General features: G+C 50.4%; 1 protein-coding gene and 1 pseudogene across 3 annotated transcripts in view; both read right to left on the minus strand.

Annotated features, from left to right (window-relative positions):
• Window positions 1-1,232: 1,232 nt before the first annotated feature.
• LOC116538101 lies at window positions 1,233-3,034 on the minus strand (annotated as a pseudogene). Its single transcript, XR_004263503.1, has 2 exons — window positions 2,672-3,034; window positions 1,233-2,379 (listed from the first exon to the last, which is right to left on the minus strand). The product of XR_004263503.1 is annotated as an uncharacterized LOC116538101 (transcript).
• A 163-nt stretch (window positions 3,035-3,197) lies between these two features.
• SH3PXD2B (SH3 and PX domains 2B) overlaps window positions 3,198-27,663 on the minus strand; it is a 115,634-nt gene continuing 91,168 nt past the window's right edge. Inside the window, exons 8-14 of one of the 2 annotated variants that reach the window (XM_032260353.1) lie at window positions 26,943-27,047; window positions 24,524-24,607; window positions 22,053-22,170; window positions 17,894-18,120; window positions 14,505-14,554; window positions 13,132-13,257; window positions 3,198-7,958 (exon numbers count right to left, since the gene is read on the minus strand). In XM_032260353.1, the coding sequence (XP_032116244.1) occupies window positions 6,417-7,958; window positions 13,132-13,257; window positions 14,505-14,554; window positions 17,894-18,120; window positions 22,053-22,170; window positions 24,524-24,607; window positions 26,943-27,047 (2,252 nt within the window). In that variant the 3' untranslated portion in view covers window positions 3,198-6,416. The remainder of the gene's footprint in view (window positions 7,959-13,131; window positions 13,258-14,504; window positions 14,555-17,893; window positions 18,121-22,052; window positions 22,171-24,523; window positions 24,608-26,942; window positions 27,048-27,663) is intronic. The other variant, XM_032260354.1, reaches the window with a different exon arrangement.

The raw sequence follows: 27,663 nt of genomic DNA on the forward strand, positions 1-27,663 counted from the left end.
TGAGACACAGTCTTGCTCTGTCATCCAGGCTGGAGTGTAGTGGTACAAACACAGCTCACTACAGCCTTGAACTCCTGGGCTCCAGCAATCCTCCCACTACAGCCTCCCAAGTTGCTGGACTGCAGGTGTGCACCACCGCAACTGGCTATGTTTTTTTTTTAACTTTCAGTAGAAGAAAAGTCTTGCTATGTTGCCCAGGCTGGTCTCAAACTCCTGGGTTCAACAGATCCTCTCGCCTTGGCCTCCCAAAGTGCTGGGATTACAGGTGTGAGCCACCACATCCTCTGACTTTTTCCTACTAATAGGAACACAGATTAACGTATTTTTAATATATTAATAACCATTATTCCTATGCAAGATCTGCCGGAAAGTCATTATATTGTTTCCTCCAAGCAAGAATGAATATTGCATGTAAATCCCTTCCCTCCAAGTTCTTTTGTTCAGTGACTCTGCTGGGGTGTCTTCTTTCCTTAGGAAGGTGGGGTGGTGGTGTCCTGTTACTCACCTGGGACCAAGGGGGCTCCACACTGGGGTTGATCTTGCCTTGGCACTGCCTTTGGGAAAGTACTAAAACATTAGGCAGTACTCTCCACCTCCTAGATGGCTTGGGCAGTCCTGCGGCCCGAATGTGGCGGCATTTCCCACCCCCCACTCCCAACTGCCACCGAGTATTTTTTTTTTCTTAAGACGAGTCTCGCTCTGCCACCCAGGCTGGAGTGCAGTGGCGTGATCTCGGCTCATTGTAACCTCCGCCTCTGGGATTCAAACGATTGTCCTGCTTCAGCCTGGTGAGTAGCTGGGGTTACAGGCACCCATCACCATGCCCGGCTAAATTTTGTATTTTTAGTAGAGATGGGTTTTGCCATGTTGGCCAGGCTGGTCTCAAACTCCTCACCTCAGATGATCCGCCTGCCTTGGTCTTCGAAAGTGCTGGAATTACAGGTGTGAGCTATCGTGCCTGGTCCCCTACCGAACACTCCTGATTATCAGGAGGCAATGGCAGCAAGAGGTTCACCATTCTTTGGACATAAAGGAAGCTTTCCCCTGGTTCGAGGACATTGTAGTTAAGAGAATGAAGGTGCACTTTGGCCCAGAGGGGGGTCACCCCTATTTCTTGGCAGTGCTCAGACACAGTTGGCATACGTTTCTGTTCTTGGATCCCAAAGACCCCAGGGCACAAAGCTCTGTACCCTTTCTCCTGCCAAATAAAATCCATGGACACTGCATCTTTGCGATGAAGCTTGAAACCAGTCAAGCACTTTTATTTAAAAAAAAAAAAAAAAAAAGGGAAAAAAAGTCTAATGGTAAAGTATATAGCCTATACATGCTACAGCTAGTTGTTCTCACCCCTCCCCTCATCTCCTATGTATCGTTTATTTAAAGTGTTAAAGGAAACAAAAGCCACCAACAGAATGCCAATTTGCCAAGAGGGTAGAGCGCGGGGATCTCCAGCGTCATCCTATGAGCAGACACGAGGTGGTGGGCGGTGCCCACTGTTCCCGGAGGGAGGTAAGAAATGACCTGTTACTTGGAAGCTCCCCAAAGCAGGAAATGTGGGTTGTAGTCTAGGTGACCATAGTTTATCATCACCCCTCTAAGTGAAAGGGGTGCTAACAACAATTACATGGGCACAAAGGCATACAAGGGCACACACTGGGGTAAAATATGGACACCACTGTTACATTAGAATTGCTTATTGCTGATGTAAGCCTGGTGGGGCACGTTCTTTTTTACACGAATAGGACGTCTGAAAGTGAAGGCTACTGGCTGTGGCACTGTGGTTGGCCTCTCTGAGGACAAAAGAGGTCGAGCCCCTCATCCCTGATTGGAGCTAAGAAGGCTTACTTTGGAGTCAAGGATAGAAACGAGAAGATGGAATGTTGAAATACGAAGAGGAGCTCAATAACTTGGCAGGATAGCACCAGAAACCAGACGTCACCCCACGGAGCTGGGCAGTCCATTCTGTAGAAAGGTGCTCTGAAAGGTTTATGAGTAGGCAAGGACTGTGGAGCCTCCAGTGCTAGCTCTGCGGTTCTGCCTGAGACCCTCGTGGAAACTTATTCTAGTTAGGAGCAATTCCTCCAGGCCAAGGGAGGGTGCCCTGCACCCTCGGGCCTCCATGCATGCTGCTCTACCTCTCATCAGCCCACAGTCTGACACGAGGTCATCTTTGGTCTGTGGTGAGGTATGGCTGTCTGCAGTCTATACAAAACCCCTGCGCACTAGGCCTGGACAACCCTTGGGGGATATGACTACCGCGCATGGTTCAGGCTGTTTGGTGTCCACTGTCATAGTCCAAAGAGAAGGGTACAGCCTCCACGGGGGCAGCTTAACCCAACATGTAAGACACTTGGGCGCAATGAAAGGACAGGAGCCCAGCTACAAACGTTTTTTTTTTTTTCTTTTTTTGAGACGGAGTTTTACTCTTATTGCCCAGGCTGGAGTGCAACGGTGCGATCTCGGCTCACCACAACCTCCGCCTTCTGGGTTCAAGTGATTCTCCTGCCTCAGCCTCCCGAGTAGCTGGGATGACAGGCATGCGCCACCACACCAAGCTAATTTTGTATTTGAAGTAGAGACAAGGTTTCTCCATGTTGGTCAGGCTGGTCTCGAACTTCTGACTTCAGGTGATCCAGCTGCCTTGGCCTCCTAAAGTGCTGGGATTACAGGCATGAGGCACCATACCCAGTCTAATGTTTTTGTTCTTGATGCCAAGTTGCCAGGTATTGGAAGGCAGGAGCAGTTTCTTCTTTTTCCCACTCTGTGAGGGGTACCTGGGAGAGGCTAAATACCAGCCTGTCCACTCCTCAGCCTAAGGTCCTTCCCAAGTCCTGGCATACTCAGCATCTGCTCTTTAATGTGGCACAGGTGTTCCCCCATTTTCTCCCTGGAAAGGAAATCCACAGTGGGCACAAACATTTTAAGGCCAAGACCATTGCCTTGGAAATGGATTCTCTGGCGTGGCCCTGTGGCAGAGGTTTAAAATGACTACTGTAACTTGGCATGGGCTCTAACAATCCCCAGATAGGGAGGGGCCATTAAAAGCGGTTTAAGCTGGAGCTCAGCTCTCCCCAAGTCTCAGCCGAGACAATGATATACACCCGCCAAATGGTAAAGAAAGATTCTGAGCAAAAAAATGTGAGCAAAGGCCTCTTTTATCGAGAGGTGGTCCTAAGACTCAGATTTTCCAAATTTTCGGAGGTACCACCAGCTGTCCCTTTGCCCTGCGACGTAAGGTAAAGTTGTCATCACAATTGTGGTGGTAAGCAGGGGTGACGGGAAGAAAAAAAAAATCTTTGCCCACCTTTTGGGCTGCCATTTGGCCTGTGACCTACTGAAATGTGTGACCAAGAGGTGGAGGGAACAGACACCACAATTCAGAGGGAGGGTCACGTGATTCCCTGGAGGCCCGACGCACATTTCCCTGCAAATGGCAGAGGAAAAGTCATGGGCAAAAGGATATAATAAAGAAACCCAAACCCTAGATCTGAGTCCCAGCTTGGTCATTAATTGGACAAGGCTGGGACATGTGACCTCTCTCTCTGAGCCCTAATTTTCTCACTATAGATCAGGGCTGGTCCTATCCGCCTCACAGGATTGCTGCAAGGATTAAAGGAGTGTGTTTAGGGACCGGTCCCCAGCCCGGTGCTTGGCACAGCTGGCGCAATGGGCCTGGACACCTTCTAGAGCCATGACTCCAGGAGAGTTCTGCCTATGTCCCATCAGTTGTTCAGAATAGTGACCACAGTCCTGGATGGGGTAAACCTAAGTCCCCAGGTGAGGGCAGCAAGGAGAGTGACTGGCCATCCAGACCCACCCACTGCTAGCTCCCTGGGGAAGTGTCTAGCACTGTAGGAAAAGGAGCTGGATACAGATGTCCTCAGGACATAGACAGGACCCGCGGAGACAACAGTGAACAGAGAGGAATGTGGCTTCAGTACCTACAGTTCATGTCACAATAATAGTTATCATCATAGCAAAAAAAGAAAGGCAGATTCTTTCATTTGCGGGAACACTTCCTGCCCAGAGGAAGGCGGGGCAAGTCTGTTTCGACCCAGCTGACCCCCGGGAGGAAGGAATGAGGCAAGAGAGAAACTCCTTCAGTGAAGTCAGCAGACAGAGCTCAAAGCTCTTCCAGCTAGGGATGGAGCCACACACATCCCAGTCTACTCAGTGCCTAGCACATGGTAGGCACTCACAAAATACCTGAAAATGTCACTGAAAGCCAAAGAGCAAATCAGAAAAAAAAACACGTGAGTTTTGTCTTTTGAAATGTAGTCAAATCCCACATAGCCTCACAAAAGTTGTTTAGACCAAAGTGGATCAAGAACTCAGGAAAGCTGCCATGGGGCCTCCTCTCAAGGGACCCTCAAGTGGTGGCAGACCTTCCCTGCCTCCCTTCTTCCCCTGGCTGCCATCTGTCCCCAAGGTTCTGGGCACCGGGGCAAGTGGACCCTGCAAGAGGTGCCTCAGGGCCCTGCCCAAGCCTCTCTGGGGAATGGGATTTGCAGGCCGACTGGGGGAAGGGAATGAAGATGCTCCAGGTGAGCAGAGGAAGCTCCTTCTCCTGCAGAAGCAGCCAGTACCCATGTGGCAAGGGGTACAGCTGGGCAGCAGGGCAGAAGGAGGCAGTTCCAGAAAAACTCTGGCACTGCAGCTAGACAGTGAGCATCCCCTCAAAACACTGGCTTTGTGGGTCCAAAAGTATCTCAGCAGATGAACACCGTGAACTGGAGATCTCGGGCAGGGCAGGGCTACCTCGGTTGGGCAGAATGGGAAGGAGCTCTGCTCTGCTCTCTTACTCTGGGCTGGGAGCTAGAAATGCTGGGTCCTGATTTTGTTTTTGCAGTGACTCAGCGATGCCTCTCCATGCCTCAGTTTGACAGATGACCACATCTGCCCTGGGCTTTGTCCAGGGAGAAAAACAGATTTGTAGGTGTATGAAAAAAGGAAAAAAAAAAAAAAAAAAGACAAATGCCAGAGAGGTGCAGGAAGCAGCTCTGCCTGGCCCTGGGTTCCCTGTCTCCTTATGGGACTGCTGCATGCTACGCTTGGCCCCTCGAGGCCAGCCCCTGAGGCCACCTCAGCTCCCATTGCTCCATCAGCTCTATTCCCCAGGGGCAACAGCTTAGAAGCAGGGAACAGGGCTCTGTGCCAACCACCAGGACCCTGGCATTCTCCTGCTATGAAGCTGCAGCTGTTGAGTCCAGGACAGCCTTTGGTGGAAGCTGCTGTGGGCCAGAGGGATGGTGGGAGTGGGAGCAGCCACGAAGGCCCCGTCATTCCCACCACAATGAAGCCACTTGGCCACCTGCTCCTGGCACCTGGCCAGCTTCTATCTCTTCCCTGCCTGGTTTGCCTTTTATAGAGGGGAGGGCACAGGTATTGAAGTCAGGCAGGCCTGGACTCAAATCCTCTTCCCTCTTGTTCCTGGCTGTTGTGTCCCTTTCACGTGGAGCCTGAGGTGCCTTATCTATGAAGGGGATATAGTATCACAAGGGAGGTTGTGAGGGTCAAAACATGAATGCAAAGTGCCAGGTACAGTGTTTGGCACCACCGAGGCACTCAGCAAAAGGATGCTCACGAGGGCACGACTTGTGAATGGGCCTCTTACTCAGACTTTGAGATTCTTGCTTTAGGTAGGCAAAAATGAAATGCTCGAAGCTGGGAGGGAATTCTTATTGAGAAACCCCGGCGGGACCGGAGCCTACAGCAGGAAAGTGTAGCCTGCGCGGGGCTGGAACCACCCTTCAGGGCTGACCATGGTCCCAAGATAGAAGGTGGGAGGCAGGGCTGCCAAGCGGACCTCCAGGCCCACTCCTGGGGGAGCAGCATCCAGTGGAACCTCAGGGGCGCACCAGCCTGAGGCCTAGGGGAGGGACACTTTCCCTGGGACTGGCAATGGAATGGAATTCTTCAGGATAAAGGTCTTTCTGGTACCAGGCATTTTAGGAAGAGTGAATAAAGCCACTGGGCTTTTAGAAACATAAAGTTGGAGCAAGTCATCAAGGACTGGGTGGGCTGCCCCTTCCTGTGCCGTGTCCAAGCCATGAGACCCTTGCTGGAGTTTCTCCAGGTGATGGGCTCCAGGCCTGGAGGCCTTGGAGAGTCCTGGTCCCACTGCTGGGTGGCAATGCCATTGGCCAGGAGCTCTCTTAAGGCAGGGAGGCTGACATGGACAGAAAGCAAGGGCCGTGGCTGCTGAGCCTCCAGGGATGCTGTGATGGGAGGGATCAGACCCAGGGGCACCCGAGGTATCTGAAACTCACTCTCTGCCCAAGGGAGGCAAGAAGCCATCGTATCCCAGAGTCTGTCTGCCTTGGAAGCTGCGTGGAGAATGATAAATTAAGAGGTGTATTAAATATGTGGTAAAGCCAGCAAGGACCAGCGGGCCCTCTAGGCAGAACGGGAGTTGGCTACGGCTTCTTTCTAAGATAGTTGGAAGGAATCCACCCTTCCCAAGAAGGGGCCCCACTCAGGACCTGGCAGAACCACCAGCCACTGCTGTTCTTCTCCCGGACTTCAAACACCGTCCCTTCCTGGAAGCTGCTGGTGTCTTTGTCTCCTTCAAAGCTGGCCACGGCCACATACAAAGAGTCCTTCAGGCCATCGGCATTGGGGACGGAGGCTACAGCTGCTTTCTCCCAGTTTTCTCCGATCTTGCCGGTCCCCCGTGGCCCCAGGCTGCCTTTGCTTCGAATATCATCCTCGCCCCCTAAAGAGTTGGAGAGAAAAGGTTTGGCTTTTGGAGGGACTTGGAGAGCATGGCCTGGGGTGGGAGCGGCCCTACTTTCGTGGGCTTCACGCTGTGGACCTCTGATCTCTAGAAGAGGCCCGGCTGACGAAGAGGTTTTCTTGGGAGGGGGTGGTCTCCGGGGTGGGACCACAGGTCTCTGCTGGGGAGCCTCTTGGAGAGGAACAGGCACGCTCTTAGACACAGGATCTGTGGTCTTGGCTGGCCTCAGAAAGGCTCTGCAGGACATCTCTTTTGGACTGAGCCCATCCGGTTTGCCCGTCCTGTCCTGGGTGCGGCCAGGCCCCTCTCCTGGGAGGAAGCTTCGGCTGAAGGCCACGTCTTGACCCCCTACTGCCTGGGGGCTCTCCCCATCCAACAGTGACTTGTCCTGGGATTTGGCAGGCCTGAGCTTACTCCTGAGGTTGCAGATGTCGACTTGGTCTTCGCCCTGAGGTGGCTCTGTTTTGGGGGAAGGAGCTGGTTTTGGCCTAACGTGAGGTCTGGACTTCAGGAAGGGATTCTGGGGAGTGGCTTCTGGCTTCTCCTCCGGCAGGTCAGTTTTGGATTTGGAGACAGGTCGCAGGTTGGGCTTCTTCACTTCCTTGGCCAAGACCTTGTGGCCGCACTCCAGCCCCATGTCATTTTTCAGCTGGAGCAGTTTGCTTTTGTCAGGTTTGGGCTCTGGCTTCCTGCTGTCCCGGGCTGGAGGTGTGTGCTTGGCTGGAACCATCGGCAAAATCACGCCCGGAGGCTTGGGGACGGGGCCCCGGAGCTGCTGCGTCCTCTGCCGCTCACGCTCCAGCAGCTCCTCTTCCGACTTGATGATGGATTCTTTCCGCGGAGGGAGGCTGGGCTTCTCCTCCATGTCGGGGTCTGAGATCTCCTCATAGCCTGCTGACGCAGACATGTCTGAAGAGGCCTTCCTCAGGACCTCCTTACCGCCCTTCCAGTCTTTAGACCACGGCAACCCTGAGTCCATGGCCCCATGTGGTGCCTCAGGCAGGGGCCGGGAGGGGCCCGTGGCTTCGCTGCCCACGCTGCTCTCTAGCGCTGCTGCATCCCCCAGCCGGAGCTGGGTCACCTCGTGGGGCAGGGGAGCCAGAAAGTTGGGTCTCGAGGCATTGCTGGTCTTCTTGTACTTGTCAATGAAGGTTGCCGGGGCCCACCCTTCCTTATCTTCAATCTGAATGTACCACCAGCCACTCAAGTTTTTCTCGATCACCTGCAAGGGAGCATAGAGAAAGGCACTTGGGTGCGATGCCACAGCCAGCAGACGGAATGGTTTGGGAGAGCCCAACTGGAGCTCTAGAAGCTGGCACTTTGTACTTAGCAGCTCCTCCTGCAAGTACAAGGGGACCACCAATGGAGATGTTACCATGTTCTAGGAATATTTTACTGGGGGTAGATTCTTGTCTAATTGAATTCCCCCTAAAGTATTCCATGAGACGTGGACTTGGGTATAGGTACTATTTTGTGTGTGTGTGAGACGGAGTCTCGCTCTGTCACCAAGCTGGAGGGCAATGGCATGATCTTGGCTCACTGTGACCTCCGCCTCCCAGTTCAAGCAATTCTCCTGTCTCAGCCTCCCGAGTAGCTGTGATTACAGGTGCATGCCACCACGCCTGGCTAATTTTTGTATTTTTAGTAGAGATGAGGTTTCACCATGTTGGCCAGGATGTTCTCAATCTCTTGACCTCGTGATCTGTCTGCCTCAGCCTCCCAAAGTGCTGGGATTGCAGGTGTGAGCCACCACACCCGGCCAGGTATAGGTACTTAATCTGAGAGTTGGTCCTAGGAAATACAAGTAAGGAAGTAGAGAGAGAAAGAAGGGAAGGAGGGAGGCCAATTATGAGCAAGTTATTGCTCTGGGCCATAGGGTTTGACCTGCCGGGACCCTTAAAGAGACCACGAAGACAGTGCCTGAGAATGGCCCCTCTGGGGAGGTGTGCGTTTATCTATTAACTCCCAGCCCCTCTCTACCCAGGGCATTAACTCCTCTCCCCTTCTGGGAAGCTGTCAGCTTGCAGGGACCTGTGTGTAGGCGCAGGTGAATTCAGGTGGATCAGGGCACTGGCAGTGCCTGTTATAATTCTAAAGACAACGCAAAAGCCAAAGCTACCCTGGATCCTAGCTTCTCTGGTTAAGCACCGGATGAAGAAGTTAGCTAGTGTTTATAGAGGCCACAACATATGAAAAATACCTACCTGTTTTTTTGAGACAGAGTCTTGCTCTGTCACCCAGACTGAAGTGCAGTGGCATGATCTCAGCTCACTATAATCTCCACCTCCCAGGTTCAAGAGATTCTCATGCCTTAGTCTCCCAAGTAGCTAGGATTACAGGCGTGTGACACCATACCTGGCTAATTTTTGTATTTTTAGTAGAGATAGGGTTTCACCATGTTGGCCAGGCTGGTCTCGAACTCCTGGCCTCAAGTGATCTGCCCGCCTCAACCTCTCAAAGTGCTGAGATTACAGGTGTGAACCACCACACCTGGCCTGAAAAATACCTATCTTTGAACACAGGAATTACACTCAGCTCGAAGAGATGCTTGTGTTTATAAACAGGGGACGTGGGGCTGGTGAAGTAAAGTAGAATTTCATCTCATCTCTACTTCCCTGTGGATACTGGCCTGTTGGATGGAATGGTGGGTGGAATCACCCATGTTGTTTCAGATCTTGTTCTGTCTCTTTCTTGTTCAGCACCACATGGCTGAATTTACACAGGTGAAAGGTGTGCTTGCTATTATGGGCTGAATTGTGTCCCCCTACCCAAATTTATATGTTGAAGCCCTAACCCCCAATACCTCCAAATGTGACTGTATTTGGTAACAGGGCCTTTAAAGAGGTGATTAAAGTTAAAATGGGTCATTAAGGCGGGCTGATAGCGTTTGGATGTATGTCCCCACCCAAGTCTCACATTGAAATGGAATCCCCACTGTTGGCGGTAGGGGCTGGTGGGAGGTGTTTGGGTCATGGGGGCAGATCCCTCATGAATGGCTTGGTGTCCTTCCTATGGTAATGAGTTCCCGCGAGATCTGGTTGTTTAAAAAGTGTGTGGTGTCTCCTTGCTACTCTCTCTTGCTCCACTCTCGCTATGTGACATGCCTACTCCTGCTTTGCCTTCTGCCATGAGTAAAAGCTCCCTGAGCCTCCCCAGAAGCCAAGCAGATGCTGGCGCCATGCCTTCTGTACAGCATGCCGAACTGCGAGTCAAGTAAACCTCTTTTCTTTATAAATTACCCAGTCTCAGGTATTTCTTTATAGCAATCCAAGAATGGCCTAATACATGGGCCCTAGTTCAATATGACCTCCACCTCCCAGGTTCAAGAGATTCTCGTGCCTTAGTCCAGATAAGAAGAGGAGATTAGAAAACACACAGAGGCTGAGGGATGACGGCATGAGAAAGAGTGGGCAGGTGTCCATATAGAAGCCAAGGGGAGAGGACACAGGAGAAACCAAACCTGCTGACACCTTGATCTTGAACTTCTGGCTTCCCAAACCGGGAGACAATAAACTGCTGTTGTCTGAGCCACGCCGCCCAGTCTGGTATTTGTTTATGCAGCCAGCAGAGATGCACACCGCAATTCCCTGGTAGGCTTGTGATATTGTGCTGGCCCAGAGCCAGAACCTGAGCAAAACTGTTTTTTAAATAAGTTGAAATGGCTGCCCCATTCTCCTCACAATAACTACTGTCCTTGGCCTCTGTAAATAGAACTGCTAGTTTGTTCTGCAAAACTATGTAAAGCTGCTTACCTTTTCTTATCAGTAACTGCTAAAATCTGTGACTTCTATCACCACCCAGACGATGTGTAAACAAATGTATATCTTGACTTCTGTAAACCACTGAAGTAACAAACAGAATGACAAAAGTCCCCTGGCCCTTGGAATGTCTGAAACCTTTTCATCCCCATCCCCGCCCCTCACCCCCACTCCCAAGGTGGTTTTTCGGGTATAAAAAATCGTGGCACCCTCCTTTTGGCACCACAGGTTGGAGAGACGTGAGTCCTCTGTGGTCGCCGGCATAATAAATGACCCTGCAATCTGGCATACTTTTGTCTTGGTGATAACTTTCTACACTCGGTCCAATACAACAGGCTCTCTCTGTACTTGGAAGACACCCTGTGAGTTGGGGACTGTCACCTCACTTTACACATGCAGAACTGAGCCTCAGGAAAGCTGACAAACACACAGCAGATCGTGCAGAAAGTCCAGCAATTGGAGGACAGTCAAAGGCGGGGGTGGGCTTCAGAGTCACCCAATCTCGCCTCTCAGAAGAGACCCTGCTTGGAGAAGGGCCGTGTCTGGGGTGAGAAATTGCAGAAGGAGCAGAGATGGCTGCGGGCACACTGTGGCCCCTCTGGGAGAGGGACGCCAGCCACAGACTCAGCGCCAGGATGCAAAGTACTGGGCTCTGGGCCTGCAGTCCTGGGTTCTAGTCTTGACTTTCCCGCTTACTGCCTGAGAGGCCTGGGGCAGCCATGTGCCTCAGATTCCACATCACAGAAGGAAGATGATAAGAACAATTTAACACCCACTTGTGGAATTTTTGGAGCCTCAAGCGCTAGTGCATACAACAGCACTTGATAAATGCTGTGCACTTGGTAAATGCTCCTGTGATTAAATTTGAGCGAAGGTCACCGAGCCAGCGGGATGCACTTGACAGGCGGCACTTAATAAGTCCCACTGGAATCTCCGGGAAAGGCCACTGATAAATGTAAGCTCTTTATGTGAGGAAGACTGGCATCTTATCAACACTTGCCAGCTCTGGTAAAAATTACAGGCCATGCTAGGCATACAAGTCGTTGTGAGCACATTCATAAATTCAACATTAATCTTAATTCTGTGAGAAACTGAAAATAGGATAATCAATATTAGATGTATCAGTAAGATTGGTCAAGCCTACACTCCATGCAAAGTATTGTGGTAGAAGCTCTGAACATGTGTGTTCTGAACCATGATAAGTGGGCGTTTTCGCTTACTAGAGGGAGGCCATGAGCTACTATGAATAAAAGCAAATGCAAGGTCAGAAGCCGGGCATGATGGCTCACGCCTGTAATCCCAGCACTTTGGGAGGCTGAGGTGGGCAGATCACCTGAGGTCAGGAGTTTGAGAGTAGCCTGGCCAACATGATGAAGCCCCATCTCTACTGAAAAAAAAAAAAAAAAATTAGCTGGGTGTGATGGTGGGCACCTATAATCCCAGCTACTTGGGAGGCTGAGGCAGGAGAATCAACTAAACTTGGGAGGCGGAGGTTGCAGTGAGCCAAGATTGGGCCATGACACTCTAGCCTGCGCAACAGAGCAAAACTCCATCACAAAAAAAAAAAAAAAAAAAAAAAAACATCACAAGAATGAGGGAAAAGAAAAGAGAGTGGGCTTTAAAACCAGAGAGACCGGGGGGAGGGGGAAATAAAACAGAAAAAACAACAGAGAGACCTGGCTTCACATCCCAACTCCATTGCTTACCAGCTGTGTTACTATAGGCAACTAATTTACCTAATGCCTCTGATTCTCATCTATAAAACACGCTGACAGAAAAAAAAAAAAGAAAAGAAAAACCAACGAACCAGTGAACCAATGCCATGCTGCTGGTATTGACTTCGTGGGACTTCTGTGAAGATCAGTTATCAAGGAGGTAAGGCACCTGACACAGAAGCGGTGCAGAGATGAATAAATTAAACCTCTGCCTCCCAAGGGGAGTGGGGAGGATCTGACCAACCCTTACGCATGACAGAGTGGACTTGGTGATACCTGTGATTGGCTCACCTGCTTTTGAAACTGTCTCAAGAACCATCTTTGCCAAAGGGTTCCAAACCCTGGCCCTTGTTGCCATCCCCTTACTTACAGGTTTTCTTGGAAATATGAGACAGAACTAACTTTAAGCTCCAACTCCATGAAGAAAGGAAAGAAAAATACAGGAAGAGAATCCAGGGAATAAAGCCAGCAAGCAGAGGGAGTGGGAAGGAAAGGAGAGAGGAGAAGCAAGAATGGAGGTGGGAGGTGGTAAAGAAAGGCACACAGCCAGTCACACGAGACCACATACTGCGGGATTTCATCCATGTGAAATGTCTAAAACAGGCACCTCTATGGAGACAGGAAGTGGATTAGTGGCAGCCTAGGGCTGGCAGGGACAATTGAGGGGAAATGGAAGGTGACTGTTGATGGATAAGGGGTTTCTTTTTGTTCTGGAATTAGATAGTGGTGAGGGTTGTGCAACCCTGTGAATATCATAAGCCACTGAATTTTACACTTCAAATTGGTAAACTGTATGGTATGTGAACTATAAAACTGTTAATCTCCACCCACCCAATGAAGTAGGAGGTGACAGGGAAGAAGGAGGAGGTGATGCCTGGAATCAGGAACCACAAGTAGGCAAAGGAACACCAGGGCCACTCACCTCGACCTTCAGACCTGCCTGGAAGCTGATGCCATCTGGGATGGTTGTCTGGAACTCGGCGATGGTGTAATACTCTTCCTCCACTTGGGGCGGGATGGGCGGCTTCGGCAGGTTGAGGCCTCGAGGCTGGTATGATCACACACAGGGTTAGCTCCACTGCTAAGTGCATTCCTGTGACTCTGTGCCAGGGGAGACTGAGGGCCTGGGGCATGCAATCATCCTCATGAGGGTGCTGGGGACCTAGTTGGATTCTAAGGGACAACACAAATAGGACCACGCAGATTGTCATTTCCTCGGTAAGATCTCACTGGCCCATCAGCTTTAGGGAGATGAGAAGAAACATGGGGCATCTGGTTACAGTCATGAGAATTTGGCGCAAGACCATATTCTCTGAAATAAGAGGCAGTGAGGGCTGTGGCGGGAATTTGGGTTTGTTGGTTAGATCCATCTGGGTTGGAAATGCTGACAGTGGGAGTGATCTTGGGCAAATCACCCCCGTCTAGAGCCTCAGTTTTCTCTCCTGTAGAGTGGGCATAACAGTGTCTACCTGGTGAGGTTGTTCAAGTATTAAATGAGTTAATGATGTGAGGCACTCAGCACACGGCATGGCACGCAACAGGTGTTTGAGAAATGGCAGACATTAAAAAAAATACAACCCCGACAGCACAAGACCCCGTCTCAAAAAAATAAAACAAAACCCCCCAAAATCCAACAACCCGTTGTTCAAAGTACTGGCTAAAAAGGTACCTAGAATTTTACAAAATGGAGTATGAACGCAGACACAAGATGGAGTATGAACACAGATGATATTTGTGTCTCACCTCAGCCTGGGCCTCGTTGCTTGACCCGAGAAGACCAATCTAAGACCCAGAGAAGGGCTCAGGGAGCAGAAAGCAGGACCCAAGGCCCAACTGTCACAAGAGCACTCTGGCCCTGTGGGCAAACTGTTTCACCTGCCTGCACCTCAGTCTTTTCACCTGAGAATGGGACGAGCATTTATATAGCCTGTTTCTCAAGGCTGTTGTGTGGACAGGCAAGAGAGCATTCCTGGGCTGGGCGTGGTGGCTCACGCCTGTAATCGAAGCACTTTGGAGGCCAAGGCAGGTGGATCACCTGAGGTCAGGAGTTCAAGAACAGTCTGACCTGACCAACATGGTGAAATCCTGTCTTAAAAAAAAAAAAATTGTTTACATAGGTGAGGTTATTGCCTCAGTAATGGCGGACTGCCTTAGTAATGATTAAAATTTAATATTAAAAAAAAAAGAAAACAAAGAGAGCATTTCTGGAAGGGCGAGGGGTGTGTGAGGGGCTGGTGGACACTCTTCACAGCCTTCAAGTCAGTGGCCACTCCCCAGTAGCAAGGGTCGACTTACAATGGTCATGTCCCGGCGAGGAGGGGGTCTCTGCCTCATCTTTGGTGATCCTATGGAGAAATGAGAGCTTATTACACTCACGTGCAGAGTGCTACAGATGAGATTCCTGAGCCGGGCACCAGGACAGATCTATTCTCTCCTGCAGAAGATTGAACACAGGCGTTCGCATGCTGCTGCAACCCTTCCTGCGAGAAGAGCCTGGGCAGGAAGGAGCTGTTCACGCGTGGCTCATGCTTGGCTCAGGACCCTCTCGATATAGTTTTTCCTGGATCTTTTCTACACAGGAATGAAAGGGGATGGTGGTGAGTCCTCAAGTAATGAAAATCCTCCAGAAAGGGCAAAAAGCAAAGTCTTCAGACTAACACAGAGATGGGTCCCAATCCAGCTGTGAGGCTTGCGGCTGCTGGCACTGGACAGATGACTGGACTCTCTGAGCCACAAGGCCCTCATCTGTAGAGCTGGCATAGTGTGTGCCACCCAGGGCAGCAGTGAGGATGAAAGGAAACATCGGTGAAGCTCTTGGCATGTGGCAGGCGTACAATAAATGTTAACTGCACCTGGTTTTGTGCTCTAGAACAACCCAAACACAACAATACACAAACACACTGAACCAAACACACTTGGGCTGATGACTCAGGGGTTTATACTCTGGAGGGGGCTGCCCTAGCTCTGGGTCTCAGGGCCAGGAGGATGAGTACTTTGCAGTGGTCCAAGGCTCCTGGCTAAAGGCAGAATGTTGACCAGATTCAGCACGGGTCCATACAGAAGGGTAGTTTGGAGTTGGGGTGTAGAGGAGATTGCTAATCCCTTAAATTCCCATTTACCTGTCTTCTATTAGAAAAAAATAGCAACAGAGTTTTGGCCAAGACACTTAGCCGCCTATATAAAGACTTCATTTCCCAGACACCCTTGCAGCCAGGTATTGCCATGTGACTCAGTTCTGGCCAATGGGATGTGAGACAAAGTAGAAAGTGTGTCACTTCTGAGCTGTTCCACCATTTCTCCCCCGCTGCTTTTCATTGGCTGGGCTAGTAGTGAGCCATTCTGGATGAGATGGATGAGGGCAACATGACACATGCAGAGTGATAAGACTCTTGATTGCCCGGAGCTGCCATGCCAGCTCTGGACACATACACAGAGTGTTTTGTGAAAAAGAAATACATACCTAGATTATTTAAGCCACTGTTATTGGATGTGTGTATATGTGTATATTCAGTGGTGGGGGTGTGTCTGTGTTTTAGCATCTGAATCTATCTATCTATCTATCTGTCTATCTATCTATCTATCTATATCTATTTTTTGAGAGATAGTCTTGCTCTGTTGCCCAGGCTGGAGTGTAGTGGTGCAATCACAGCTCACTGCAGCCTCAATTTCCTGGGCTCAAGTGATCCTCCCACCTCAGCCACCCTAGTAGCTGGGACCATGGGTGAGTGCCACCATGCCCAGCTAGTTAAAAATTTTTTTTTTGTAGATAGGGTGTCTCACTACATTACCTAGGCTGGTCTCAAACTCCTGGCCTCAAGTGGTCCTCCAGCCTCAGCCTCCCAAGGCACAGGGATTACAGGTCTGAGCCACTGTGCCCAGCCTGAACCTATATACTAACAAAGACATTGAGGTTGCAGAGTTTCATATGCTCCTGCAGTCTTAATGGGAATACACCTACCCTCTTGGCCATGATTGACAGATTAAAATCACACAAATTCAGCTGGGTATGGTGGCTCACACCTGTAATCCCAGCACTTTGGGAGGCTGAGGTGGGTGGATCATGAGGTCAGGGGTTTGAGACCAGCCTGACCAACATGGTGAAATCCCGTCTCTACTTAAAAATACAAAAATTAGCCGGGAGTGGTGGGTAGCTATAACCCCAGCTACTTGGGAGGGTGAGATAGGAGAATTGCTTGAACCTGGGAGGTGGAGGTTGTGGTGAGCCAAGAGCCTGCTATTGCACTCCAGCCTGGGTGACAGAATGAGACTCTGTTTCAAAAAAAAAATCACACAAACTCGGGGCTGGCCAGAACCCCCGCCACAGCACGTGAGAAAACATGATCAGGCCGGGCATGGTGGCTCACGCCTATAATCCAAGCACTTTGGAGGCCAAGGTGGGTGGATCACCTGAGGTCAGGAGTTCAAGACCAGCCTGACCAACATGATGAAACCCGTCTTTAAAAAAAAAAAAAAAAAGAAAGAAAGAAAACATGATCAGTGACTTCTCAGGGCAGCTGAGCAGAGTATGAAGCTTAGTTGAGGGACTGAAGAAATTCATTGCCACTTAAAAATAGCGGGGAGAAGCCCAGCCAGGGGCGGTGGCTCTGTCGGTAACTCAAAGTCCTTTCTTAACAGACAGAGTCCACTGCCCTGCATGACCAAGACAGGATCATGGGTACTGTGTGTGAGTCCTGGGCACCAGTGTGCCCATGCAGACATGGTATGGTAGCTAGTGTGACCCGGCTGACCACAGTAATGAACTCTACTCTCAGGCGTGCTGGGAACATGAAATAGTAAAATATACACTAGGAGGCTTTGAAAAGCAAGATGGGAGAGGCACTGGTGCCGGAGCAAACCCCACAGGGTCGTCTTCTTCTTCCTCTGGCTTAGAAACAAGGCCACATGGAGGAATAGAGAGCACAGCACTGCCAGGTTCAAGTCCCTGTCACTGACATCTGCTAGCTGGGGGCCTTGGGCACACCCTCTCACCCTTCAGACTCCCAATCTGTAAAACAGAAAAAGTAGTAATTCCCTCAAAGGTAGTTAGGAGGAGTCAATGAGACTGATTAGAAGGTTTCTGGCATGTAGCAAGTGCTTGAAAAACAGTAGCCAGTGTGACCACTGTGAGATAGTGGAAAGAATGTCACCTGGGGTAGGAAAGCAACAGCTCTTTTTTTTTTTTTCTTTTGAGATGGAGTCTCATGCTTGTCACCCAAGCTAGAGTATAATGGTATGATCTTGGCTCACTGCAACTTCTACCTCCCGGGTTCGAGCAATTCTCCTGCCTCAGCCTCCTGAGTCGCTGGAATTACAGGTGCCTACCAGAACACCTGCCTACTTTTTGTATTTTTGGTAGAGACAGGGTTTCACCATGTTGGTCAGGCTGGTCTCGAACTCCTGACCTCAGGTGATCCACTCACCTCAGCCTCCCAAAGTGTCAGGATTATAGGCGTGAACCATTGCGCCCGGCTGGCAATGCCTCTTGACTCAGATTCTGCAACTCACGGGCTGAGTGATCTGCAACAAGTTACCTGGGGTTTCTGAGCCTCTGTTTTCTTATCTAGAGGATGGTGGGGTGGGCAGCTGGGCCACTGTGAGGATGAGGGATGATGTGAGGAGCCCTAAGCACAGAGCTGGCACACAGGGGGCCCCGAGCATTGGGAGCTTGGGTGGGCATCACTCACTCTGCTTGGCATCGCTGTCGGGCACCGGGCGGCCTTCAAATCTCCCATCCTTCTGGCTGCTGAGCAGCTCCTTCTCCCTGCCCACTGCATTCTGCTGCCGGGAAACACCATCCGAGTCAAGGGCACCCAGGTGGGCAGGTGAGCCAGGACCTGGCTTTGAGGGCAAGGGCTCCCCACTGTTCTTCTTTAGGTAGGAGGCAGGGGCCCAGCCTTCTTTGCCCTGGTACCTGTGAGGAGGAGGAAGGATGCTGTCAAACTGCTTTGCCAGGCCCAAGGGAAGAAGCCTTGCTCCTACTGGGAATCACATGACAGGTCCCAGGGAGCAGGAACAGGTTGTGACTGCCCAGGGCCAGAGGTTGGCACACCATGCACTTCCTCTTGATGAAGCCTAAGCCCTCAGTTTGGCATTTTCAAGGCCTTTCCAACCTGGCCTCTACTTCTCCCCCTCACAGCACCCTCCACGTCCCACCCACCCAGAAGGGCTGGGCTTGGAACCTCTGTGCTTTGCTGCCTCTTCCCACCAGCCCCAGCTCTGGGGCCAAAGCCTGGCATAGACAGCCGGAGCTCTGTTCACTCTGGTTAACACGGAGATTAAACATGTTTTCACATGGGATTAGCAGGTTGAGGGCTGGGTCCAGGGCTTGCCAAGTGTCAGCTGGCCGTCACTAAACTGCAGAGTGATTGAGAACTTGACAGAACAGCTTGGTGACCTCCCAAAAAGGAATTCGATGAGTGTCATCACTAAACTGCAGGACAGATTGTTTTTGAGCTAGGGTCTCCCTGTCATCCAGGCCAGAGTGCAGTGGTTCAATCATGGCTCACTGCAGCCTTGAACTCCTGGGCTCAAGCGATCCTCCCATCTCAGCCTCCTATGTAGCTGGAATTACAGGTACATGCCACCATGCCCAGCTATTTATTTATTATTATTTCTTGTAGAGATGGGGTATTACTGTGTCGCCCAGGCTGGTCTCAAGCTCCTGAACTCAAGGGTTCTTCCTGGCTCAGCCTCCCAGTGTTGGAATTACAGGAATGAGCCACCATGCCTGGCAAGATTTCAGTTTAATAGCAATGACCAGAGGGATCAATGTAGACCAGGGGTGTGCTGCAGTCGGTCACAGCAGCTGTGACAGCCAGTTGGGCACATCTCTCCCAATCTCTGCATTTAGTCACATCACACTGATAGCTTGAAATCGACCACAGTGGCAGTATTTGCACCACGGCAACTGGCAAACACCATAACTCACAGTACTTTTCCTTGGAGAGCTGGTTGTTAAACATTTACCAGCACCCACAAAACAGGTGTCCAGATCTTTGGGGAAAGCTGAATAGACCCAAAGGCAGGGCCAAAACTCTTGTCAAGAATTATTTCCAGAACAAAATAGCCTGGGTTTTTAATGAAAAAAAAAAAAAAAAAGGTCTTTCTTGACTGGAAGCAAATTTAAAAGGAGGTAGAACTCTGTAGTTTAGTGTCTACCAATCTTAAAATACGTGCTGAGAGGGAATATCCTAGTTAGAAGATGTCAGGTTGTATATAAGCCACACCCTCAGTGTGACACCGTTCATTGTTTGGGGACATAGAGACGTAAGATGGGAGGTGATGTACAGTGCTGAGTGGGCTCTGAAATCCTGACTGCCGTTTTCCAGCTTCAGTCAAATCTTCAGATGACGACAGCCCTTACTGACTTCCTAACTGCAACCTCGGGAGAGATCCTGAGTTTAATTAAGCTACTCTTGAATTCCAGAGCCACTAAGTTTTGGGACAATTTATTATGTAGCAAGATAACATACTATTCAATAAATGTTATCCTTTTTTTTTTTTTTTTATAAGATTGAGTTTCGCTCTTGTTGCCCAGGCTGGAGTGCAATGGTGTGATCTCGGTTCACAGCAACCTCCACTTCTCGGGTTCAAGTGATTCTCCTGCTTCAACCTCCCAAGTAGCTGGGATTACAGGCATGCGCCACCATTCCCAGCTAATTTTGTATTTTTAGTAGAGGCAGAGCTACTCCATGTCGGTCAGGCTGGTCTCAAACGCCTGACCGCAGGTGATCTGCTCGCCTTGGCCTCCCAAAGTGTTGGGATTACAGGTGTGAGCCACCGTGCCTACCTGTTTGTTATGCTTAAAAAAAATAATAATAATGTCTTTAATTTTAGAGATGGGGTCTTGCCGTGTTACCTAGCCTGGAGTGGCACCATCATAGCTCATTGTAGCCTCAAACTCCTGGGCTTGAGTGATCCTCCTGCCTCAGCCTTCTGAGTAGCTGGGACTACAGGCATGCACCACCATGTCTGGCTAATTTAAAAGATTTTTATGTAGAGACAGGATCTTGCTATGTTGCCTGGGCTGGTCTTGAATTCCTGGCCTCAAGTGATCCTCCTGCCTTACCTCCTAAAGTACTGGGATTACAGGCATGAGCCACTGTGCCCGGCCCATGTTTGCTATTTGATATGGTTTGGCTGTGTCCCCACTGAAATCTCAGCTTGAATTGTAACTCCCAGAATTCCCATGTGTTGTGGGAGGGACTCAGGGGGAGGTAACTGAATCACAGGGCTGCTTTCCCATGCTATTCTCGTGATAGTGAATACGTCTCACGAGATCTGGGTTTATCAGGGGTTTCTGCTTTTGCGTCTTCCTCATTTTCTCTTGCTGCCAATGTGTAACAAGTGCTTTTTGCCTCCCGCCATGATTCTGAGGCCTCCCCAGCCATGTGGAACTGTAAGTCCAATCAAACCTTTTCTTTCCCAATGTTGGGTATGTCTTTATCAGCAGCGTGAAAACAGACTAATACACTATTACTATCACTATCCTTCTTCAAATTTAAATTCTGAGATCTCCCCCAGGAAGCCTTCCTGACCCCCAAGCTGAGGAGCCCCTCTTCTGTATACCAAAGTCCCCATGCATCCCTCCAACACATGGCCAACCACCTGCTCTATCACTGTTTATGGGTTTGTCTTCTTCACTGGGTGATGTGAGCTTCTGTGTCTTGCTCACCGCCGACTCCCCAGCTCCCAGAACAGGACTGGGCCCAACAGAGATTCTTGGTGTGTGTTTGTTGAACAAATGAATGAATGTATTGCTACATGCTCAGCTTCCTGGAAATGGCCCGAATGTCCTGAGACAATCATGGTGCAGACACTAGATCACAGGAACCTTAGCTTCCTCTCTTGCCCTAATTTCCTGTGGTCACACCCTGCCTATTGGGGTGATCAAGGAGGGGTTCCCAGGACTTTTATTACTAAAATTGGAGAAGTAGCTGGGTGTGGTGGCTCACACCTGTAATCCCAGCACTTTGCGAGGCTGAGGTGGGTGGATCACAAGGTCAGGTGTTTGAGACCAGTCTGGCCAACATAGTGAAACCCCGTCTCTACTAAAAATACAAAACAGCCAGGTGTGGTGGTGTGCACCTGTCATCCCAGCTACTTGGGAGGCTGAGGAAGGAGAATCATGTGATTGGCAGCAAGAGAAAATGAGGAAGACGCAAAAGCAGAAACCCCTGATAAACCCAGATCTCTGGGAGGTGGAGGTTGCACTGAGCCGAGATTGTGCCATTGCACTCCAGCCTGGGCGACAGTGTGAGTCTCAGTCTCAACAAATAAATAAGTAAATAAATAAATAATAAATAAATAAAACTGGAGAAATCCCAGACAAGACAGGATGAGCTGGCCACCCTGCCTGCCTATGAGGCTCTGATTTCATCACATAGGTGAAAGCTATGAAAGGTGTTTGGAATGCAGATGCCCTGCTTTTACCATTGGACTTTGAGAGATGAAGGCAGATTATCAGCTTAGGATGAACTACAGTCCGTGTCATGTTTATGCTCCATCTTGTTCTCAGAATGGGGCTGGAGGAGGCTGCCACTTACACGGGGCAGCTTTGGTCTTCAACTACTCATTACGAAAAACATCTGGAGGTGGAAACCAGCCTTGCTTAATGGGGTTGCTGCTATCTGTGGTTCAGTTGTTTGGAGAAGGTTTTGCTTATTATGGACTTTTAAGGAAGGATATGGGTAGGGAGGGAGGCCAAACAACACAGAGGAGAAGTATCCTTTTATGGTTCAGGCAGAAACTTCACCCAGATGCAATCACTTACTGACTTCTGTGAAGCCGGAGCCCCCGTGACCCCAAACCCACCCAGTGACAGCGGGAGGCAGTGGCGGGTACCTGATCTTCCACCAGCCTTCCAGGTTTTTCTGGATGACCTCCACCACAGCCCCTCTCTCCAGGTTCATTTCATCCTGGTCCCGAGCTGTGTACGGGTAGATGACTGTGTACTTCTCCTCTGTGGGGACAAAAGGAAGCTGGGGTCAGAAGAGGACGCCAAGAGGCCTGGGCTGCTGCGATCCCTGTGATGGCCTTGCTCATCGGAGGGAAGATTTCCTCCAGAGAGTTCTGGGCACACCCCTGGCCCCGACCTAGCCCTGGATGGCCCTGCAGGTAGCCACAGAACACAGGACAAAGGGCAGGTCTCTGTCCCTCTGAAACCCCTCAGAGCCACACACTCAGCCTCACCTGCTTCAATCTGTGCTTCCAGGTCACCTTCCTCGACCACCTTATACAGTATTTCCATCCCTGGCATTCTCATCCCCCTTATCCCGGTTTATTGCCCCCCACCCATACCAGAAATTATTTGGCTTATTTATTGCGTTTCGTAAGTGTGTGTCTGTATCCTCTACTAGAATATGAACGCCATGAAGGCAGGGCTTTGTCTGTCTTATGCATTCCTATGTCTCCAGCACTGGGCATGGTGCTTGGAATGTTTAGCAAATCAGTCAATATGCAGTAAATGGGCAAGACCTGAAGCCCCGGTGGGAGCCACCTTGATCACACAGAAGGGGTTAAGCTGTCTGTGGCTCTTTACCAGCTCTTGCTGGTGGAGTTCAGGGAGAAGCTGAACTTTGGCAGTGGAGGGTTTCAGGCTGAAATCACTACCAAGGAGGACACGGCTCACAATTTTCATTACCTTGCTGGTGGTTGATCTTCAATTTTTATTAATTATGTTCAAGTCTTTGAATTCAGCCATGCTCAAAGCCTGAACTTCCATTCTTGTGACTGGAATGTCTTCTACCCCACTCTCTGCGGTCCCCCTGACCCCTGAAGCCGTGGGACCATCCTTATGGCTTCACCCTCCTCCCTGAGAGCGGCCCCCAGCTGCGTCCCCTCCCACAGTAGCCCTGGAGGGCCTGGGCTCAGCGGGGTGGGTTGTTCATCATCGCACTCTGGCAGGGTGTCCCACAGAGCCAGGAACAGCTCCCACCCCCAATGTTATCTGCTATGGCAGCTGAAATGGAGAAAAATCGATTTGTGTCTTAAGGGAGCCAGGCAAGGCAAGGAGAGGGCTCTTCTGTTTTGGTTACATTTCTGCCCCTGGTGAGTGCCTGAGCCAGCCGTGGCCTGGTGTCATGGTTAATATGCTGCTGCAGACGCTATCTCTTTGGGAAAACACCACATGCCGTCCGCGTCCGCGGCCTGCCCAGCTGGTGCAGAGGGAGGCGGAAAACACACAGGGCGTTTATTTATTTATTGATCTAGCCTGCTGACCTGCTCGGTGGGGGGTGAGTTGACTCAAGCTGCACATATCCTGTGCTCAGCACAGTCAGCTGTTCCCCTCCTTCGTGGAAGCTGCAGGCTGGGCTGCTGGGTTGGAAGGGGTGGAGGAAGAATCCAACCCTAGGTGCACAGAAGTTCTGTTTGGTCCAGGTGGGAAAGGGTGCCACCTGGGTCTCAGAATGAGTGCGGTCAGTCCTATGAGCCTGGACTCCTGGGGCCCGCACCCTTCAGCTGAGCTGCACAGATGGATTTTCTATCGCCGGAGTCCCTCTCTGAGATCCATGGGATGCTCAGTGATTGCACACACAGCAGAGGCTGGAAGACCTTGTAGACTGCATGCCTGCAGAGGCTTCCACCCTCACGTGCATTTGCCCTTCCTTTGGTGGTGCTACCAGCCTCTGTCCCCATGGCTTAGTGAGGCCACGCTCACCACCTCCTGGAGGGAAGGAGTAGGTGTGGGACCCTGGCCTGGCCAAAGTGTTGCAACTCCCAGCCACTGTGACTGGCTTCATGGATGGCAAGTGACCCTAGTGGGTCAGCTGGAAACAATCCTAGGACTTGTGTTGAAGGAGAAGCTCTTTCTTTGGTGATGTCCCCGAAAGGTACTTGGAACTGCTGTCATCACGAGAGAATGGTGCCAACAAGCAGAGAGGTAGTGAGAGTCCCAGGTCCTGATGACAGTTTCAACCCCCCGGATCCAGCTCTGCTTGAAGCTAGCCCTACCCTGGGCTTTTTAGTGATATAAGTCAATACACTTCCCCTTTTGCTTAGCCTGGTTTACATGCATTTCTTTCCCTTGCAAGTCAAATGAGCCTCAATGAAGGAGCAGGTCACTGGTTCAGCCTTACAGAAAACCGCAGGCATCATTTTTTAAACTGAGACACTTTAGAGCCCCAAGGTCAACAATATCCCAGGCCCACTCCTCCCAAACCCACATGCCAACAACATACACGTCACACAAGACAGACGAGATCACTGTTTCTCACATGCAACAGGCACGGGCGGTCCCAGAGCAGGGAGGCTCATGCAGGTGCAGGGACCTGGCTCCAAACACCAAACGGGGAAGAAAACTCCGAGGTAGGCACCTTGACGCCAGCTGATGGCATACAAGTCCCCCAGAGTCCGGCGGCGGCCCACAGGCCGGGGCAGAGACCAATACCTCCATGAGACTGGACGGGCAGCATGTAGGGGGAAGGGCAGAGGGCAGAGGTGAGAAGAAAGCACCACAATGTGTAGAGGCAAAGGTGGCACGAAGCACATGTCCCCACCCGGGATGGCATTATTTCTGAGTCTACTCCAAGCCCCAGACATCTTAGGAAGACCAAGTTCCTCGTATTAATCATGAACTTGGGTGAAGAGGCCTCCAGCAGACATAATTCCATTCCTAGCATGATTATAAAGAGGTGCTAGGCTGAGGTGGGAGGATCACTTGAGCCCAGGAGTTCAAGGCTGCAGTGAGCCTGATCGTGCCACTGCACTCCAGCCTGGGTGACAAAGCGAGACTCCATCCCCCCCCAAAAAAAAAAAAAAAAAAAAAAGGCCAGGTGCTGTGACTTACACCTATAATCCCAGCACTATGGTAGGAGTTCCAGGCCAGCCTGGCCAACATGGCAAAACCCCATCTCTACCAAAAATACAAAAACTAGCTGGGTGTGGTGGTGCACGCCTATAATCCCAGCTACTTGAGATGCTGAGACAGGAGAATTGCTTGAACCTGGGAGGTGGAGGTTGCAGTGAGCTAATGCCACTGCACTCTAGCCTGGGCAACAGATCAAGACTCCATCTCAAAAAACAAAACAAAACAAAACAAAAAAAGGTACTACGTGTGGTCAAGGGAAGAAAATAAATGTACAAACTCAGGAAAATATGGTCTCGTTCTCATCTTCTAGCTGTGTGACCCTGGACAAGTCTCCTTGCCTCTCAGACCCCATTTCCTCATCTGTAAAATCGGGACAGTCATGAGTGCCTGACAGAGGCGCTCTCACGGTGGTCATCATGAACCATCTCAGGGGCTCTAGTTTCCACGCAGCACATCAATAAGGGATCAATTTAACCCCTTAATCTGAGTTAATTCTGGCGGTAACCTCGTGTTAGCCCCAATGCCTGGCGGGCCCCACAAACACAGAGCAAACCAACAGATGTTTTACTCTGAGGGGTGTCGGCTGTAATAGAACTCAATGCAAAACCCCATGTCAATTTTTGCTAACCTTTGAATATAGAGCTATCCCCCTTCTCCTCATCCTCTTAGCTGATGAAGATACGTTTTATGTGTCTCTGTGCTTTCTCACAACAGTCAACTAAAAGCCGAGAAAACTCAACTCTAGGTCAGGAATTGCTGATACAATAGTAACTGTTTCTGGTCATTTACTGCTCTAGGTTCTTTGCATGTGGATCTCATTTAATTTTTTTCAAAAATCCCATGATCTAGATATCATTGTTTCCATTTTTAGTTGAGGAGGCTGAGGCTTAGAGAGGTTAAATTATTGCCCCAAGATCACTCAACCAGTAAGTGGTACAGTTGAGATTAAAATTCAGGTGTGTCTGATTCCTAAACCCCTGTATTTTTTTGTTTGTTTGCTTGTTTTTTTTTGTGTGTGTGTGTTTTTGAGACGGAGTTTTGCCTCTGTTGCCCAGGCTGGAGTGCAATGGTGTGATCTCAGCTCACGGCAACCTCTGACTCCCAGGTTTAAGTGATTCTCCTGCCTCAGCCTCCTGAGTAGCTGGGATTACAGGCATGCACCACCACGTCCAGCTAATTTTGTATTTTCAGTAGAGACAGAGTTTCTCTATGTTAATCAGGCTGGTCTTGAACTCCTGACCTCAGGTGATCTGCCCGCCTTGGCCTCTCAAAGTGCTGGAATTATAGGTGTGAGCCACTGTGCCCGGCCTCCAAAAACCCCTGTTTTTGGTGAAGGTGAACTCATGCCCTAGTTCTAGGAATGTTTCTAGCGGGGATAGGGAGTTGGTTGGGATTTAGCATTTCTGGCATGGCAGAAATCACCATTCAGGACATGTGTAGGGAGGGTTCTCTGGGAAACAATGGAATGTGTGTGTGTGGGTGAGTGGAGGAGGACACCTGGTCAGGGCCACTGAAACCCACAGAGAAAGCAGAGGCCTTTAAATAGATGGGGTCAAATGTCTTGCAAATGAGCTGAAGCAACTCCACCACCTTGGCCACCAGAATAATTCTAGGGAGGAACAGTGAACTGTTGTTGGGGATCAGGCTGATCTGACCCCTCCCAGGGTCCCATGGAAGGGTTAGGGCTTGAGGTCTGGCCAGGCTCACCTAGGTTGCTAGTAAAGGCCCCTAAGAGAGGGTGGGCTTGCTCCTCAGCCCTAATACCATGGCCTGGTTTTCGGTTCACAGGCTATGGAGCCTGAGCCATGAGCTGCTGTGACGCAGGGGCAGAGGCCAAAAGAAGAGATTGGGTGAAAAGGCAACCCAGTATGGGTGATGACTCTACAGATCCTCCCCAGCGAGCAGAGGCTCGAGCTCCTTCCTACCTTCTTCAGGCTGCAGGGAAAACTCATCCTGCACCCCATCCTGGCCTTCGAGGCATGTTGCAGGGACCCAGCCTTGCTCCTCAGCAGTGCTGACGAACCACCAACCTGGGGAAGCGAGAGTGCGGAATGGCGTTAGTTGGGTCAAGTATGAGGTATGGGAGTCAGAACATAAAAATCTATTCAGCCAATATACCAGTGAACTCCTGGGGTAAGGCTAAAGTTACCATTTTACTGGTAGAACACAACTACCGATGTTACCTGCTAATTGCTCAAAGCAGGTCCAGAAACTTGCTCCTGAACCCGAGATAGGGAAGAATAAAGTTATCCTAAATGACAGCAATAAAGAGGCCGGGCAATGTGGCTCATGCCTGTCATCCCAGCATTTGGGTGGATTGCTTGAGCCCTGGAGTTCAAGACCAGCTTGGGCAACATGACAAAACCCTGTCTCTACAAAAAGTTTAAAAATTAGCCAAGCATGGTGGTGCATGCTTGTAGTCCCAGCTACTCATGAGGCTGAGATGGGAGGATCACCTGAGTCCAGGAGGTCAAGACTGCAGTGAGCTATGGTTGCACCACTGCACTCCAGCCTGGGTGACAGAGCGAGACCCCATCTCAACAACTACAACAACAATAACAACAAAAGTTCGGCCGGGCGCGGTGGCTCACGCCTGTAATCCCAGCACTTTGGGAGGCCGAGGCGGGTGGATCACGAGGTCAAGAG

This window comes from Sapajus apella, unplaced genomic scaffold (assembly GCF_009761245.1).
Source record: "Sapajus apella isolate SASKATOON/1434 unplaced genomic scaffold, GSC_monkey_1.0 scaffold117, whole genome shotgun sequence".
NCBI classification, from domain to species: Eukaryota; Metazoa; Chordata; class Mammalia; order Primates; family Cebidae; genus Sapajus; species Sapajus apella.